The following is a 20,238-nucleotide window of genomic DNA, read 5'->3' as shown; positions in this document are numbered from 1 at the left end:
TGGAGCGAAAAGAACACCTGGGGATGTTAGGCGTCCCAGACTGGGCGTGCGTCACCACCCGGTCCATGGCCGCCCGTGCCAACCACCGCCCAGAAGAACCCGAATGGCCGGCGCCACCGCCTCCGGTCGCCCCAGCCGAAACCACCGACCATGACATCCCCCCCGAACCAGCTCAACCCTCCGACCTCGCTAACCTCGACCAGTGGCCTCAAGAGGGAGGGCCCACGCAAGAACAATTTCGCCAAGAACAGAAGACCTGTCCCTCCCTCGAGGGACTCCGCCAGCAAGCGCTCGCCCAAAGCGCAGGGGATACCTCCGGAGCTCATTGGGTCTACTGGGACAATGATCTGCTGTACAGCGAGCAAAGAATCGCAGAGCTGGGGGCCAACAGAGTATTAGTGGTGCCCCTCCGTTTTAGAGACTTTCTGCTAAACCTGGCCCACGATGTCCCCCTGGCAGGGCACCTGGGACAGGATAAAACCTACAGTCGCCTAGTGACCCACTTCTTCTGGCCCAAAATGAGGAACGATGTGCACCAGCATTGCCGATCTTGCCCCACGTGCCAAGCCAGTGGAAAGAGCGGCCGCAAACTAAAGGCCCCCCTACAACCTTTCCCTGTGGTCACTACCCCATTTGAGAGGGTCGGAATAGACATTGTGGGGCCCCTGGACCCGCGCACAAAACAAGGCCATCGATTCATCTTGGTGCTAGTGGACCACGCCACCCGCTACCCTGAGGCTGTCCCGCTGCGGACTGTGACAGCCCAGGTAGTCGGCCGGGCTCTGATGAGGATCTTCTCCCGTGTGGGCTTCCCCCGAGAAGTCGTCAGCGACAGAGGCACGAACTTTATCTCTAAATACATGAAATCCCTCTGGCAGCAGTGCGGGGTCACCTACCGATTCACGACCCCCTATCACCCCCAAGGGAACGGACTTGTTGAGCGGTTCAACCGCACGCTAAAGGGGATGATCGGGGGGTTGGAAGAGCCCCTCCGTCGCCAGTGGGATGTGCTGCTGCCGTGCCTCCTCTTCGCCTACCGAGAGGTCCCTCAGAAATCCCTAGGCTTCAGCCCATTTGAACTGCTATATGGACACCCAGTGCGGGGGCCGCTCAGCCTAGTCAAAGAGGGCTGGGAGATGCCTCCGTTAAAGAACCCTCCAGATGTCTTCCGGTACCTCCTCACCCTCCGCAACCAGACCCGGCGGTTCAGAGAACTAGCGAAAGCCAACCTAGAGGCCAGTCAAGAGGACATGAAAAAATGGTATGACCAGAATGCCTCATCCATTGAATTCGAACCTGGCCAACAGGTATGGGTGATGTCCCCCACTGAGCCATGCGCCCTACAAGACAAATGGACGGGGCCCTTCAAAGTAATCGAGCGCAAGGGTCCTGCCACCTATCTCCTCGACATGGAATCCTCCCGGAACCCTCTCTGGGTCCTCCACGCTAACAGACTCAAGCCCCACTTTGTGCGAACAGAGCTCAGCCTCCTGATGGCCACAGACAATGGGGTTGAAGAAGACTCCGAGCCTCTCCCTGACCTCCTACGGACTCAGGAGCAAGACGGCTCCGTGGATGGGGTCCGGCTCTCGGAGACCCTCACCAGAGAACAACGCCAAGAGTGTCAAGCCCTCCTGTCACAGTTCGCCAGCCTGTTCTCCCTCACCCCAGGTGTCACTTCCTGGTGTGTGCACGATGTGGACACCGGGGACAGCCCCCCTATCCGCCACCGGGCCTACCGCGTGCCAGATCGGGTACGGGCCTGCATCCAGGAAGAAGTAGCCAAGATGCTCACGCTCGGGGTCATCGAGCCCTCCGACAGTCCCTGGGCCAGCCCTGTCGTACTGGTCCCCAAAGCAGCTGCCCCCGGCACCACACCAGAACTCCGGTTCTGCGTCGACTACCGGGGCTTGAATGCGGTCACCCGAACAGACGCACATCCCATCCCCCGGGCAGATGAACTAGTCGACCGAATGGGAGCTGCCCGCTACCTCAGCATCTTCGACCTGACAGCAGGCTATTGGCAGATCGGCCTCACACCCCGAGCGCAAGAACGTTCTGCCTTCTCCACTCCCGATGGCCATTACCATTTCACGGTCATGCCCTTCGGCATGAAGAATGCCCCAGCAACATTCCAACGGCTCGTCAATCAGGTCCTGGCGGGGCTCGAAGGATTCAGCGCCGCCTACCTAGACGACATCGCCGTATACAGCCACCAGTGGACCGAGCACCTCCACCACCTCCGAGCAGTGCTGCAAGCCCTTCAGCGAGCTGGCCTCACGATCAAGGCCAGCAAGTGTCAAATTGGGCAAGGGTCTGTAACCTACCTCGGACACCAGGTGGGAAGCGGCCTAGTGGCCCCTCTACAGCTGAAAATTGCCGCCATCCAGGACTGGCAGCCCCCCATCACCCAAACTGAGGTACGAGCCTTCCTGGGCCTCACGGGCTATTACCGAAGGTTCGTGAAAGACTATGGTACCATAGTGGGGCCCCTCACAGAACTCACGTCAAAGAATCAGCCCAAGAAAGTCAACTGGACCCCAGAGTGTCAAACTGCATTTGAACAATTGAAGGCCGCCATGTGTTCCGCTCCTGTGCTCCAGGCCCCAGACTACAGCCGGGAGTTCGTCGTCCAGACGGACGCCTCCGACCAGGGCATTGGGGCAGTCCTGTCTCAAGTGAACACCGAAGGCCTTGATCAACCGGTGGCCTTCATCAGCCGGAGACTCCTACCACGGGAGCAACGCTGGAGCACCATAGAGAGGGAAGCCTTCGCTGTGGTATGGGCCCTCAAGAAGCTCCGGCCCTACCTTTTTGGCACCCACTTTCGGGTGCAGACCGACCACCGACCCCTGCAGTGGCTGATGCATATGCGGGGGGAAAACCCAAAGTTGCTACGCTGGTCCATCTCCCTACAAGGTATGGACTTCACAGTCGAACACCGGCCTGGGCCAGATCACGCCAACGCGGATGGCCTGTCCCGGTTTTTCCGCCTCGACGAGGAGAGTCCCCAAGAGGATGGGTAACTCTCCCCGCCTTCAGCTGGGGGGGACGCATGTTGGACAGGCCACATGAAGGGCCGCTCTCCCCCGGCCCAACCAGGCCTGAGTCCAGTCACGCAAGTACCACACACCACCATTGCACGTCCTCCGTCCCCTCAGGGACCCCTGCCCTCGAGCATGTTGACCTCGTGGGTCCGATCCACTGCCGGCCCACGCACCCAGCCTGGGGCGCCATCTTGGACACTCCGCCACGAGGCCGCCTGGCCCCCGATCGACCTCAACCCTGGGCCTGGCCCGGCCTCAGACATTCCGGCACCACCCTCCACCCAGGAGGTGAGCGGGCTACTTGGCAAGTCAATGGGAGAAAGAGGTGCCGATGGCTCTCCCCCGCCAAGTGCCGCTCGCCCATCGCCTCCCCGGGCGCTGGCTCCACCCCCCTGCTGGGTGTCTGGACTCCCTCATCCCGGACCTCCCGACCTCCAAGTGCGAGGGTCCGGACATCAAAGCACGCCAGCCCTATAACTGGGGCCGCTCCAGAGCAGGAAGGCAGTTGTATCTTGGAGTCGAGAGACGTAAAGAGGAACTCATCCTTGACGGACTACTGGCGCTGCCGTAGCTCTGTCTTGTGCACCATCGTCCTGCCTGTTGGCGCTGCCACAGCCTTCGCAACCTTCAAATCCTTCATCGTCGTCGGGACCTGCTGGCGTGGCCGCGGACCGTTGTAACCGTCATCTTCACCGGGACCTGCAGGCTCCGCCGCGGACCGTCGTCTTTCATTCGTCCATCTCGGGACCTGCCTGGCTCCGCCGCGGCCCGATCATCTAGAACGCCGAGCTCGAGGATTGAGAGCTAATTTCCACTCATTGGTAACAAAGACTGTCCCGCTACCCCTTTTCCTAAGCCAGAGACTAGAACCGAGGGGACCCCTGAGTCCAGACCTCCTTGTATCATATCATCGTAACCTAAGAATTGCATATAAAGTCTCGTTAACCTTCAATCTTGTGTGGTGTCCGTCTGTGGGGGGGAAGTTACTTATCTGTACAGTCGTTGGAGACGGCTCTCCCCGGAGACCTCTCCCCGTAATCTCGGCCGACCCTCCCGGTCCGTCTAACACCCTGCATATTCACTCTCTGTAGTGACACAGGCGCACCCTGACACTACCTGCATATTCACTCTCTGTAGTGACACAGGCGCACCCTCACACTACCTGCATATTCACTCTCCACAGTGACACAGGCGCACCCTTACACTACCTACATAGTCACTCTCCGTAGTGACACAGGCGCACCCTCACACTTCCTGCATATTCACGCTCCGTGGTGACAAAGGCGCACCCTCACACTTCCTGCATATTCACTCTCCGTGGTGACACAGGCGCACCCTTACACTACCTGCATATTCACTCTCCGTGGTGACACAGGCGCACCCTCACACTACCTGCATATTCACTCTCCGTGGTGACACAAGCGCACCCTTACACTTCCTGCATATTCACTCTCCGTGATGACACAGGCGCACCCTTACACTATCTGCATATTCACTCTCCGTGGTGACAAAGGCGCACCCTGACACTACCTGCATATTCACTCTCTGTGGTGACACAGGCGCACCCTTACACTACCTGCATATTCACTCTCCATGGTGACACAGGCGCACCCTTACACTTCCTGCATATTCACTCTCCATGGTGACACAGGCGCACCCTGACACTACCTGCATATTCACTCTCCGTGGTGACACAGGGGCACCCTTACACTACCTGCATATTCACTCTCCGTAGTGACACAGGCGCACCCTGACACTACCTGCATATTCACTCTCCACAGTGACACAGGCGCACCCTCACACTACCTGCATATTCACTCTCGGTGGTGACAAAGGCGCATCCTCACACTACCTGCATATTCACTCTCCGTGGTGACAAAGGCGCACCCTCACACTTCCTGCATATTCACTCTCCGTGGTGACACAGGCGCACCCTGACACTAGATGCATATTCACTCTCTGTAGTGACACAGGCGCACCCTGACACTACCTGCATATTCACTCTCTGTAGTGACACAGGCGCACCCTCACACTACCTGCATATTCACTCTCCACAGTGACACAGGCGCACCCTTACACTACCTACATATTCACTCTCCGTAGTGACACAGGCGCACCCTCACACTTCCTGCATATTCACGCTCCGTGGTGACACAGGCGCAACCTTACACTACCTGCATATTCACTCTCCGTGGTGACACAGGCGCACCCTCACACTACCTGCATATTCACTCTCCATGGTGACACAGGCGCACCCTTGCACTACCTGCATATTCACTCTCCGTGGTGACACAGGCGCACCCTTACACTACCTGCATATTCACTCTCCGTGGTGACACAGGCGCACCCTTACACTACCTGCATATTCACTCTCCGTGGTGACACAGGGGCACCGTCACACTACCTGCATATTCACTCTCCGTGGTGACACAGGCGCACCCTGACACTACCTGCATATTCACGCTCCGTGGTGACCCAGGCGCAACCTTACACTACCTGCATATTCACTCTCCGTGGTGACACAGGTGCACCCTCACACTACCTGCATATTCACTCTCCGTAGTGACACAGGCGCACAATTACACTACCTACATATTCACTCTCCGTAGTGACACAGGCGCACACTTACACTACCTGCATATTCACTCTCCGTGGTGACACAGACGCACCCTTACACTACCTGCATAGTCACTCTCCGTGGTGACACAGGCCCACCCTCACACTACCTGCATATTCACTCTCCGTGGTGACACAGGCGCACCCTGACACTACCTGCATATTCACTCTCCGTGGTGACACAGGCACACCCTTACACTACCTGCATATTCACTCTCCGTGGTGACACAGGCGCACCCTTACACTACCTGCATATTCACTCTCCGTGGTGACACAGGCGCACCCTTACACTACCTGCATATTCACTCTCCGTGGTGACACAGCGGCACCCTTACACTACCTGCATATTCACTCTCTGTAGTGACACAGGCGCACCCTAACACTACCTGCATATTCACTCTCCATGGTGACACAGGCGCACCCTGACACTACCTGCATATTCACTCTCTGTAGTGACACAGGCGCACCCTCACACTACCTGCATATTCACTCTCTGTAGTGACACAGGCGCACCCTCACACTACCTGCATATTCACTCTCCACAGTGACACAGGCGCACCCTTACACTACCTACATATTCACTCTCCGTAGTTACACAGGCGCACCCTCACACTTCCTGCATATTCACGCTCCGTGGTGACACAGGCGCAACCTTACACTACCTGCATATTCACTCTCCGTGGTGACACAGGCGCACCCTCACACTGCCTGCATATTCACTCTCCATGGTGACACAGGCGCACCCTTGCACTACCTGCATATTCACTCTCCGTGGTGACACAGGCGCACCCTTACACTACCTGCATATTCACTCTCCGTGGTGACACAGGCGCACCCTTACACTACCTGCATATTCACTCTCCGTGGTGACACAGGGGCGCCCTCACACTACCTGCATATTCACTCTCCGTGGTGACACAGGCGCACCCTGACACTACCTGCATATTCACGCTCCGTGGTGACACAGGCGCAACCTTACACTACCTGCATATTCACTCTCCGTGGTGACACAGGCGCACCCTCACACTACCTGCATATTCACTCTCCGTAGTGACACAGGCGCACACTTACACTACCTACATATTCACTCTCCGTAGTGACACAGGCGCACACTTACACTACCTGCATATTCACTCTCCATGGTGACACAGACGCACCCTGACACTACCTGCATATTCACTCTCCGTGATGACACAGACGCACCCTTACACTACCTGCATATTCACTCTCCGTGGTGACACAGGCCCACCCTCATACTACCTGCATATTCACTCTCCGTGGTGACACAGGCGCACCCTGACACTACCTGCATATTCACTCTCCGTGGTGACACAGGCACACCCTTACACTACCTGCATATTCACTCTCCGTGGTGACACAGGCGCACCCTTACACTACCTGCATATTCACTCTCCGTGGTGACACAGGCGCACCCTTACACTACCTGCATATTCACTCTCCGTGGTGACACAGCGGCACCCTTACACTAACTGCATATTCACTCTCTGTAGTGAAACAGGCGCACCCTAACACTACCTGCATATTCACTCTCCGTGGTGACACAGGCGCACCCTTACACTACCTGCATATTCACTCTCCGTGGTGACACAGGCACACCCTTACACTACCTGCATATTCACTCTCCGTAGTGACACAGGCGCACCCTTACACTACCTGCATATTCACTCTCCGTAGTGACACAGGCGCACCCTCACACTTCCTGCATATTCACTCTCCGTAGTGACACAGGCGCACCCTTACACTGCCTACATATTCACTCTCCACAGTGACACAGGCGCACCCTTACACTACCTGCATATTCACTCTCCGTGGTGACACAGGTGCACCCTTACACTACCTGCATATTCACTCTCCGTGGTGACACAGGCGCACCCTTACACTACCTGCATATTCACTCTCCGTAGTGACACAGGCGCACCCTCACACTTCCTGCATATTCACTCTCCGTGGTGACACAGGCGCACCCTTACACTGCCTACATATTCACTCTCCACAGTGACACAGGCGCACCCTTACACTACCTGCATATTCACTCTCCGTGGTGACACAGGCGCACCCTTACACTACCTGCATATTCACTCTCCGTGGTGACACAGGCGCACCCTTACACTACCTGCATATTCACTCTCCGTGGTGACACAGGGGCACCCTTACACTACCTGCATATTCACTCTCCGTGGTGACACAGGCGCACCCTTACACTACCTGCATATTCACTCTCTGTAGTGACACAGGCGCACCATCACACTTCCTGCATATTCACTCTCCGTGGTGACACAGGCGCACCCTTACACTACCTGCATATTCACTCTCCGTAGTGACACAGGCGCACCCTTACACTACCTGCATATTCACTCTCCGTAGTGACACAGGCGCACCATCACACTTCCTGCATATTCACTCTCCGTGGTGACACAGGCGCACCCTTACACTACCTGCATATTCACTCTCCGTAGTGACACAGGCGCACCCTTACACTTCCTGCATATTCACTCTCCGTGGTGACACAGGCGCACCCTTACACTTCCTGCATATTCACTCTCCGTGGTGACACAGGCGCACCCTGACACTACCTGCATATTCACTCTCTGTGGTGACACAGGCGCACCCTGACACTACCTGCATATTCACTCTCTGTGGTGACACAGGTGCACCCTTACACTTCCTGCATATTCACTCTCCGTGGTGACACAGGCGCACCCTTGCACTACCTGCATATTCACTCTCCGTGTTGACACAGGCGCACCCTCACACTACCTGCATATTCACTCTCCGTAGTGACACAGGCGCACACTTACACTACCTACATATTCACTCTCCGTAGTGACACAGGCGCACACTTACACTACCTGCATATTCACTCTCCGTGGTGACACAGACGCACCCATACACTACCTGCATATTCACTCTCCGTGGTGACACAGGCCCACCCTCACACTACCTGCATATTCACTCTCCGTGGTGACACAGGCGCACCCTGACACTACCTGCATATTCACTCTCCGTGGTGACACAGGCACACCCTTACACTACCTGCATATTCACTCTCCGTGGTGACACAGGCGCACCCTTACACTACCTGCATATTCACTCTCCGTGGTGACACAGGCGCACCCTTACACTACCTGCATATTCACTCTCCGTGGTGACACAGGGGAACCCTTACACTACCTGCATATTCACTCTCCGTAGTGACACAGGCGCACCCTAACACTACCTGCATATTCACTGTCCGTGGTGACACAGGCGCACCCTTACACTACCTGCATATTCACTCTCCGTAGTGACACAGGCGCACCCTAACACTACCTGCATATTCACTCTCCGTGGTGACACAAGCGCACCCTTACACTTCCTGCATATTCACTCTCCGTGGTGACACAGGCGCACCCTTACACTATCTGCATATTCACTCTCCGTGGTGACAAAGGCGCACCCTGACACTACCTGCATATTCACTCTCTGTGGTGACACAGGCGCACCCTTACACTACCTGCATATTCACTCTCCATGGTGACACAGGCGCACCTTACACTTCCTGCATATTCACTCTCCATGGTGACACAGGCGAACCCTGACACTACCTGCATATTCACTCTCCGTGGTGACACAGGGGCACCCTTACACTACCTGCATATTTACTCTCCGTAGTGACACAGGCGCACCCTGACACTACCTGCATATTCACTCTCCACAGTGACACAGGCGCACCCTCACACTACCTGCATATTCACTCTCCGTGGTGACAAAGGCGCACCCTCACACTACCTGCATATTCACTCTCATTGGTGACAAAGGCGCACCCTCACACTTCCTGTATATTCACTCTCCGTGGTGACACAGGCGCACCCTGACACTACCTGCATATTCACTCTCTGTAGTGACACAGGCGCACCCTGACACTACCTGCATATTCACTCTCTGTAGTGACACAGGCGCACCCTCACACTACCTGCATATTCACTCTCCACAGTGACACAGGCGCACCCTTACACTACCTACATATTCACTCTCCGTAGTGACACAGGCGCACCCTCACACTTCCTGCATATTCACGCTCCGTGGTGACACAGGCGCAACCTTACACTACCTGCATATTCACTCTCCGTGGTGACACAGGCGCACCCTCACACTACCTGCATATTCACTCTCCATGGTGACACAGGCGCACCCTTGCACTACCTGCATATTCACTCTCCGTGGTGACACAGGCGCACCCTTACACTACCTGCATATTCACTCTCCGTGGTGACACAGGCGCACCCTTACACTACCTGCATATTCACTCTCCGTGGTGACACAGGGGCACCGTCACACTACCTGCATATTCACTCTCCGTGGTGACACAGGCGCACCCTGACACTACCTGCATATTCACGCTCCGTGGTGACACAGGCGCAACCTTACACTACCTGCATATTCACTCTCTGTGGTGACACAGGCGCACCCTCACACTACCTGCATATTCACTCTCCGTAGTGACACAGGCGCACCCTGACACTACCTGCATATTCACTCTCCGTGGTGACACAGGCACACCCTTACACTACCTGCATATTCCCTCTCCGTGGTGACACAGGCGCACCCTTACACTACCTGCATATTCACTCTCCGTGGTGACACAGGCGCACCCTTACACTACCTGCATATTCACTCTCCGTGGTGACACAGCGGCACCCTTACACTACCTGCATATTCACTCTCTGTAGTGACACAGGCGCACCCTAACACTACCTGCATATTCACTCTCCATGGTGACACAGGCGCACCCTGACACTACCTGCATATTCACTCTCTGTAGTGACACAGGCGCACCCTCACACTACCTGCATATTCACTCTCTGTAGTGACACAGGCGCACCCTCACACTACCTGCATATTCACTCTCCACAGTGACACAGGCGCACCCTTACACTACCTACATATTCACTCTCCGTAGTGACACAGGCGCACCCTCACACTTCCTGCATATTCACGCTCCGTGGTGACACAGGCGCAACCTTACACTACCTGCATATTCACTCTCCGTGGTGACACAGGCGCACCCTCACCCTACCTGCATATTCACTCTCCATGGTGACACAGGCGCACCCTTGCACTACCTGCATATTCACTCTCCGTGGTGACACAGGCGCACCCTTACACTACCTGCATATTCACTCTCCGTGGTGACACAGGCGCACCCTTACACTACCTGCATATTCACTCTCCGTGGTGACAGAGGGGCGCCCTCACACTACCTGCATATTCACTCTCCGTGGTGACACAGGCGCACCCTGACACTACCTGCATATTCACGCTCCGTGGTGACACAGGCGCAACCTTACACTACCTGCATATTCACTCTCCGTGGTGACACAGGCGCACCCTCACACTACCTGCATATTCACTCTCCGTAGTGACACAGGCGCACACTTACACTACCTACATATTCACTCTCCGTAGTGACACAGGCGCACACTTACACTACCTGCATATTCACTCCCCGTGGTGACACAGACGCACCCTGACACTACCTGCATATTCACTCTCCGTGGTGACACAGACGCACCCTTACACTACCTGCATATTCACTCTCCGTGGTGACACAGGCCCACCCTCACACTACCTGCATATTCACTCTCCGTGGTGACACAGGTGCACCCTGACACTACCTGCATATTCACACTCCGTGGTGACACAGGCACACCCTTACACTACCTGCATATTCACTCTCCGTGGTGACACAGGCGCACCCTTACACTACCTGCATATTCACTCTCCGTGGTGACACAGGCGCACCCTTACACTACCTGCATATTCACTCTCCGTGGTGACACAGCGGCACCCTTACACTAACTGCATATTCACTCTCTGTAGTGACACAGGCGCACCCTAACACTACCTGCATATTCACTCTCCGTGGTGACACAGGCGCACCCTTACACTACCTGCATATTCACTCTCCGTGGTGACACAGGCGCACCCTTACACTACCTGCATATTCACTCTCCGTAGTGACACAGGCGCACCCTTAGACTACCTGCATATTCACTCTCCGTAGTGACACAGGCGCACCCTCACACTTCCTGCATATTCACTCTCCGTAGTGACACAGGCGCACCCTTACACTGCCTACATATTCACTCTCCACAGTGACACAGGCGCACCCTTACACTACCTGCATATTCACTCTCCGTGGTGACACAGGTGCACCCTTACACTACCTGCATATTCACTCTCCGTGGTGACACAGGCGCACCCTTACACTACCTGCATATTCACTCTCCGTAGTGACACAGGCGCACCCTTACACTTCCTGCATATTCACTCTCCGTGGTGACACAGGCGCACCCTTACACTGCCTACATATTCACTCTCCACAGTGACACAGGGGCACCCTTACACTACCTGCATATTCACTCTCCGTGGTGACACAGGCGCACCCTTACACTACCTGCATATTCACTCTCCGTGGTGACACAGGCGCACCCTTACACTACCTGCATATTCACTCTCCGTGGTGACACAGGGGCACCCTTACACTACCTGCATATTCACTCTCCGTGGTGACACAGGCGCACCCTTACACTACCTGCATATTCACTTTCTGTAGTGACACAGGCGCACCATCACACTTCCTGCATATTCACTCTCCGTGGTGACACAGGGGCACCCTTACACTACCTGCATATTCACTCTCCGTAGTGACACAGGCGCACCCTTACACTACCTGCATATTCACTCTCCGTAGTGACACAGGCGCACCATCACACTTCCTGCATATTCACTCTCCGTGGTGACACAGGCGCACCCTTACACTACCTGCATATTCACTCTCCGTAGTGACACAGGCGCACCCTTACACTTCCTGCATATTCACTCTCCGTGGTGACACAGGCGCACCCTTAAACTTCCTGCATATTCACTCTCCGTGGTGACACAGGCGCACCCTGACACTACCTGCATATTCACTCTCTGTGGTGACACAGGCGCACCCTGACACTACCTGCATATTCACTCTCCATGGTGACACAGGCGCACCCTTACACTTCCTGCATATTCACTCTCCGTGGTGACACAGGCGCACCCTTGCACTACCTGCATATTCACTCTCCGTGGTGACACAGGCGCACCCTCACACTACCTGCATATTCACTCTCCGTAGTGACACAGGCGCACACTTACACTACCTACATATTCACTCTCCGTAGTGACACAGGCGCACACTTACACTACCTGCATATTCACTCTCCGTGGTGACACAGACGCACCCTTACACTACCTGCATATTCACTCTCCGTGGTGACACAGGCCCACCCTCACACTACCTGCATATTCACTCTCCGTAGTGACACAGGCGCACCCTGACACTACCTGCATATTCACCCTCCGTGGTGACACAGGCACACCCTTACACTACCTGCATATTCACTCTCCGTGGTGACACAGGCGCACCCTTACACTACCTGCATATTCACTCTCCGTGGTGACACAGGCGCACCCTTACACTACCTGCATATTCACTCTCCGTGGTGACACAGGGGCACCCTTACACTACCTGCATATTCACTCTCCGTATGACACAGGCGCACCCTAACACTACCTGCCTATTCACTCTCCGTGGTGACACAGGCGCACCCTTACACTACCTGCATATTCACTCTCCGTGGTGACACAGGCGCAACCTTACACTACCTGCATATTCACTCTCCGTGGTGACACAAGCGCACCCTTACACTACCTGCATATTCACTCTCCGTGGTGACACAGGCGCACCCTCACACTTCCTGCATATTCACTCTCCGTGGTGACACAGGCGCACCCTCACACTTCCTGCATATTCACTCTCCACAGTGACACAGGCGCACCCCTTACACTACCTGCATATTCACTCTCTGTGGTGACACAGGCGCACCCTTACACTACCTGCATATTCACTCTCCATGGTGACACAGGCGCAACCTTACACTACCTGCATATTCACTGTCCGTGGTGACACAAGCGCACCCTTACACTACCTGCATATTCACTCTCCGTGGTGACACAGGCGCACCCTCACACTTCCTGCATATTCACTCTCCGTGGTGACACAGGCGCACCCTCACACTTCCTACATATTCACTCTCCACAGTGACACAGGCGCACCCTTACACTACCTACATATTCACTCTCCGTAGTGACACAGGCGCACCCTTACACTACCTGCATATTCACTCTCCGTGGTGACACAGGCGCACCCTCACACTTCCTGCATATTCACTCTCCGTGGTGACACAGGCGCACCCTCACACTTCCTGCATATTCACTCTCCGTGGTGACACAGGTGCACCCTTACACTACCTGCATATTCACTCTCCGTGGTGACACAGGTGCACCCTTACACTACCTGCATATTCACTCTCCGTGGTGACACAGGCGCACCCTCACACTACCTGCATATTCACTCTCCGTGGTGACACAAGCGCACCCTTACACTACCTGCATATTCACTCTCCGTGGTGACACAGGCGCACCCTCACACTTCCTGCATATTCACTCTCCGTGGTGACACAGGCGCACCCTCACACTTCCTGCATATTCACTCTCCACAGTGACACAGGCGCACCCTTACACTACCTGCATATTCACTCTCCGTGGTGACACAGGGGCACCCTCACACTACCTGCATATTCACTCTCCGTGGTGACACAATCGCACCCTTACACTACCTGCATATTCACTCTCCGTGGTGACACAGGCGCACCCTCACACTTCCTGCATATTTACTCTCCACAGTCACACAGGCGCACCCTTACACTACCTACATATTCACTCTCCTTAGTGACACAGGCGCACCCTTACACTACCTGCATATTCACTCTCCACAGTCACACAGGCGCACCCTCACACTTCCTGCATATTCACTCTCCGTGGTGACACAGGCGCACCCTTACACTACCTGCATATTCACTCTCCGTGGTGACACAGGCGCACCCTAACACTACCTGCATATTCACTCTCCGTGGTGACACAGGCGCACCCTCACACTTCCTGCATATTCACTCTCCACAGTCACACAGGCGCACCCTTACACTACCTACATATTCACTCTCCTTAGTGACACAGGCGCACCCTTACACTACCTGCATATTCACTCTCCACAGTCACACAGGCGAACCCTCACACTTCCTGCATATTCACTCTCCGTGGTGACACAGGCGCACCCTTACACTACCTGCATATTCACTCTCCGTGGTGACACAGGCGCACCCTCACACTTCCTGCATATTCACGCTCCGTGGTGACACAGGCGCACCCTTACACTACCTGCATATTCACTCTCCGTAGTGACACAGGCGCACCCTAACACTACCTGCATATTCACTCTCCGTGGTGACACAGGCGCACCCTTGCACTACCTGCATATTCACTCTCCGTGGTGACACAGGCGCACCCTTACACTACCTGCATATTCACTCTCCGTGGTGACACAGGGGCGCCCTCACACTACCTGCATATTCACTCTCCGTGGTGACACAGGCGCACCCTGACACTACCTGCATATTCACGCTCCGTGGTGACACAGGCGCAACCTTACACTACCTGCATATTCACTCTCCGTGGTGACACAGGCCCACCCTTACACTACCTGCATATTCACTCTCCGTGGTGACACAGGCGCACCCTCACACTACCTGCATATTCACTCTCCATGGTGACACAGGCGCTTCCTTGCACTACCTGCATATTCACTCTCCGTGGTGACACAGGTGCACCCTTACACTACCTGCATATTCACTCTCCGTAGTGACACAGGCGCACCCTCACACTTCCTGCATATTCACTCTCCGTGGTGACACAGGCGCACCCTTACACTGCCTACATATTCACTCTCCGTGGTGACACAGGCGCACCCTTACACTACCTGCATATTCACTCTCCGTAGTGACACAGGCGCACCCTCACACTTCCTGCATATTCACTCTCCGTGGTGACACAGGCGCACCCTTACACTGCCTACATATTCACTCTCCGTGGTGACACAGGCGCACCCTAACACTACCTGCATATTCACTCTCCGTGGTGACACAGGCGCACCCTTGCACTACCTGCATATTCACTCTCCGTGGTGACACAGGCGCACCCTTGCACTACCTGCATATTCACTCTCCGTGGTGACACAGGCGCACCCTTGCACTACCTGCATATTCACTCTCCGTGGTGACACAGGCGCAACCTTACACTACCTGCATATTCACTCTCCGTGGTGACACAGGCCCACCCTTACACTACCTGCATATTCACTCTCCGTGGTGACACAGGCGCACCCTCACACTACCTGCATATTCACTCTCCGTGGTTACAAAGGCCCACCCTTACACTACCTGCATATTCACTCTCCGTGGTGACACAGGCGCACCCTTACACTTCCTGCATATTCACTCTCCGTGGTGACACAGGCGCACCCTCACACTACCTGCATATTCACTCTCCGTGGTGACACAGGCTCACCCTCACACTTCCTACATATTCACTCTCCGTGGTGACACAGGGGCACCCTTACACTACCTGCATATTCACTCTCCACAGTGACACAGGCGCACCCCTCACACTTCTGCATATTCACTCTCGGTGGTGACACAGGCGCACCCTTACACTTCCTGCATATTCACTCTCCGTGTGACACAGGCGCACCCTTACACTACCTGCATATTCACTCTCCGTGGTGACACAGGCGCACCCTTACACTTCCTGCATATTCACTCTCCGTGGTGACACAGGCGCACCCTCACACTACCTGCATATTCACTCTCCGTGGTGACACAGGCTCACCCTCACACTTCCTACATATTCACTCTCCGTGGTGACACAGGGCACCCTTACACTACCTGCATATTCACTCTCCGTGGTGACACAGGCTCACCCTCACACTTCCTACATATTCACTCTCCGTGGTGACACAGGCGCACCCTTACACTTCCTGCATATTCACTCTCTGTGGTGACACAGGCGCACCCTTACACTACCTGCATATTCACTCTCCGTGGTGACACAGGCGCACCCTCACACTACCTGATATTCACTCTCCGTGGTGACACAGGCGCACCCTCACACTACCTGCATATTCACTCTCCGTGGTGACACAGGCGCACCCTTACACTTCCTGCATATTCACTCTCCACAGTGACACAGGTGCACCCTCACACTTCTACATATTCACTCTCCGTGGTGACACAGGCGCACCCTTACACTACCTGCATATTCACTCTCCGTGGTGACACAGGCGCACCCTCACACTTCCTGCATATTCACTCTCCGTGGTGACACAGGCGCACCCTCACACTACCTGCATATTCACTTTCCGTAGTGACACAGGCGCACCCTGACACTACCTGCATATTCACTCTCCGTGGTGACACAGGCGCACCCTCACACTACCTGCATATTCACTTTCCGTAGTGACACAGGCGCACCCTTACACTATCTGCATATTCACTCTCCGTGGTGACAAAGGCGCACCCTCACACTACCTGCATATTCACTCTCCGTGGTGACACAGGCGCACCCTCACACTACCTGCATATTCACTCTCCGTGGTGACACAGGCGCACCCTCACACTAACTGCATATTCACTCTCCGTGGTGACACAGGCGCACCCTCACACTAACTGCATATTCACTCTCTGTAGTGACACAGGCGCACCCTTACACTACCTGCATATTCACTCTCCGTAGTGACACAGGCGCACCCTCACACTTCCTGCATATTCACTCTCCGTAGTGACACAGGCGCACCCTTACACTGCCTACATATTCACTCTCCACAGTGACACAGGCGCACCCTTACACTACTACATATTCACTCTCCGTAGTGACACAGGCGCACCCTCACACTACCTGCATATTCACTCTCCGTGGTGACACAGGTGCACCCTCACACTACCTGCATATTCACTCTCCGTGGTTACACAGGTGCACCCTCACACTACCTGCATATTCACTCTCCGTGGTGACACAGGCGCACCCTTACACTACCTGCATATTCACTCTCCGTGGTGACACAGGCGCACCCTTACACTACCTGCATATTCACTCTCCGTGGTGACACAGGTGCACCCTCACACTACCTGCATATTCACTCTCCGTGGTGACACAGGCGCACCCTCACACTTCCTGCATATTCACTCTCCGTGGTGACACAGGCGCACCCTTGCACCATGCGCCCCCCGCCCTTTACACTACGAGCCTGCTCCCTACCCGTAGTTTGCGCTTGTACCACCCGTACCCCATCCCACCTCTGTCTCCCCCTCTCCATCCTGCCCCTGGTTGACCTCTTGACCCCTTTGCCCACTGATCACCTGTTCCTGCAGCTGCGGGCGGCCCTCGGTGGCCCCGGGCCCTCCAGCGCCTCCGCCTTTGCCTCCAGGCGCCTCTCGACCGGGATCCCGTAGCTCAGGCAATTCCTGAACTGGACGTAGTGGTACTGGGGTCGTCCCCCACCATCCGTACTCGCCGCCCCCCTCCCTCGGGCTCCGGGCCTTGTCGGGGCGTCCTCAGAGGCCGCCATGTGGGGACCCGTGGCCCTGCGCCCCCGGGGGCCCCGCGCACCTTCAGGCTCCCCCCAGGGTGGGTTACTCCTCCTGGGGAAGGAAGGGCCGCTCTGCACTGATAAAACTATTTATAGCGCCTCGCTGGGGGCGTCACGTGGGGCCACATCTGAGCTGCACTTGGCCGGAGTGAACTCTGCAAGGATTGAATATCAGGTGTGCAAGGAGGGATCCTGAGGAGCTATGGAGGAGAGGAAGGAGAGGAGAGGAAGGAGAGGAGAGGAGAGGAGAGGAGAGGAGAGGAGAGGAGAGGAGAGGAAGGAGAGGAGAGAAGAGAGAGAAGAGAAGAGAAGAGAAGAGAAGAGAAGAGAAGAGAAGAGAAGAGAAGAGAGGAGAAGAGAGAGAGGAGAAGAGAAGAGAAGAGAAGAGAAGAGAAGAGAAGAGAAGAGAAGAGAAGAGAAGAGAAGAGAAGAGAAGAGAAGAGAAGAGAAGAGAAGAGAGAGAGAGGAGAGGAGAGGAGAAGAGAAGAGAAGAGAAGAGAAGAGAAGAGAAGAGAAGAGAGAAGAGAAGAGAAGAGAAGAGAAGAGAAGAGAAGAGAGAAGAGAAGAGGAGAGGAGAGGAGAGAAGAGAAGAGAAGAGAAGAGAAGAGAAGAGAAGAGAAGAGAAGAGAAGAGACGAGAAGAGAAGAGAAGAGAAGAGAAGAGAAGAGAAGAGAAGAGAAGAGAAGAGAAGAGAAGAGAGGAGAAGAGAAGAGAGGAGAAGAGAAGAGAGGAAGAAGAGAAGAGAAAGAAGAAGAGAAGAGAAGAGAAGAGAAGAGAAGAGAAGAGAAGAGAAGAGAAGAGAAGAGAAGAGAAGAGAAGAGAAGAGAGAGAGGAGAGGAGAGGAGAAGAGAAGAGAAGAGAAGAGAAGAGAAGAGAAGAGAAGAGAAGAGAAGAGAAGAGAGAAGAGAAGAGAAGAGAAGAGAAGAGAGAAGAGAAGAGGAGAGGAGAGGAGAGAAGAGAAGAGAAGAGAAGAGAAGAGAAGAGAAGAGAAGAGAAGAGAAGAGAAGAGAAGAGAAGAGAAGAGACGAGAGGAGAGGAGAAGAGAAGAGAAGAGAAGAGAAGAGAAGAGAAGAGAAGAGAAGAGAAGAGACGAGAAGAGAAGAGAAGAGAAGAGAAGAGAAGAGAAGAGAAGAGAAGAGAAGAGAAGAGAAGAGAAGAGAAGAGACGAGAAGAGAAGAGAAGAGAAGAGAAGAGAAGAGAAGAGAAGAGAAGAGAAGAGAAGAGAAGAGACGAGAAGAGAAGAGAAGAGAAGAGAAGAGAAGAGAAGAGAAGAGAAGAGAAGAGAGAGAAGAGAAGAGAGCGAAGAGAAGAGAAGAGAAGAGAAGAGAAGAGAAGAGAAGAGAAGAGAAGAGAAGAGAAGAGACGAGAAGAGAAGAGGAGAGGAGAGAAGAGAAGAGAAGAGAAGAGAAGAGAAGAGGAGAGAAGAGAAGAGAAGAGAAGAGAAGAGAAGTGAGGAGAGAGAGAAGAGAAGAGAAGAGAGGAGAAGAGAAGAGAAGAGAAGAGAAGAGAAGAGAAGAGAGAAGAAGAGAAGAGAAGAGAAGAGAAGAGAAGAGAAGAGAAGAGAAGAGAAGAGAAGAGAAGAGAAGTGAGGAGAGAGAGAAGAGAAGAGAAGAGAAGAGAAGAGAAGAGAAGAGAAGAGACGAGAAGAGAAGAGAAGAGAAGAGAAGAGAAGAGAAGAGAAGAGAAGAGAAGAGAAGAGAAGAGAAGAGAAGAGGAGAGAAGAGAAGAGAAGAGAAGAGAAGAGGAGAGAAGAGAAGAGAAGAGAAGAGAAGAGAAGAGAAGAGAAGAGAAGAGAAGAGGAGAGAAGAGAAGAGAAGAGAAGAGAAGAGAAGAGGAGAGAAGAGAAGAGAAGAGAAGAGAAGAGAAGAGAAGTGAGGAGAGAGAGAAGAGAAGAGAAGAGAAGAGAAGAGAAGAGAAGAGAAGAGAAGAGAAGAGAAGAGAAGAGAAGAGACGAGAAGAGAAGAGAAGAGAAGAGAAGAGAAGAGAAGAGAAGAGAAGAGAAGA

The 20,238-nt window shown here is 54.4% G+C and overlaps 1 protein-coding gene across 1 annotated transcript in view; it reads right to left on the bottom strand.

Annotated features, from left to right (window-relative positions):
* CLCN1 (chloride voltage-gated channel 1) overlaps window positions 1-18,184 on the bottom strand; it is a gene marked incomplete at its 5' end in the record, with an annotated part of 596,613 nt that extends 578,429 nt beyond the window's left edge. The window contains one exon of the mRNA XM_086928421.1: window positions 18,005-18,184. Coding sequence (XP_086784547.1) covers window positions 18,005-18,184 — 180 coding nt within the window. The remainder of the gene's footprint in view (window positions 1-18,004) is intronic.
* Between the last annotated feature and the right edge of the window lie 2,054 nt (window positions 18,185-20,238).

Source organism: Lissotriton vulgaris, chromosome 7 (assembly GCF_964263255.1).
Source record: "Lissotriton vulgaris chromosome 7, aLisVul1.2, whole genome shotgun sequence".
Classification (NCBI taxonomy): Eukaryota; Metazoa; Chordata; class Amphibia; order Caudata; family Salamandridae; genus Lissotriton; species Lissotriton vulgaris.
The sequence above is the reverse complement of the archived record's forward strand: the minus strand, read 5'-3'. Positions and strand labels throughout refer to the sequence as shown.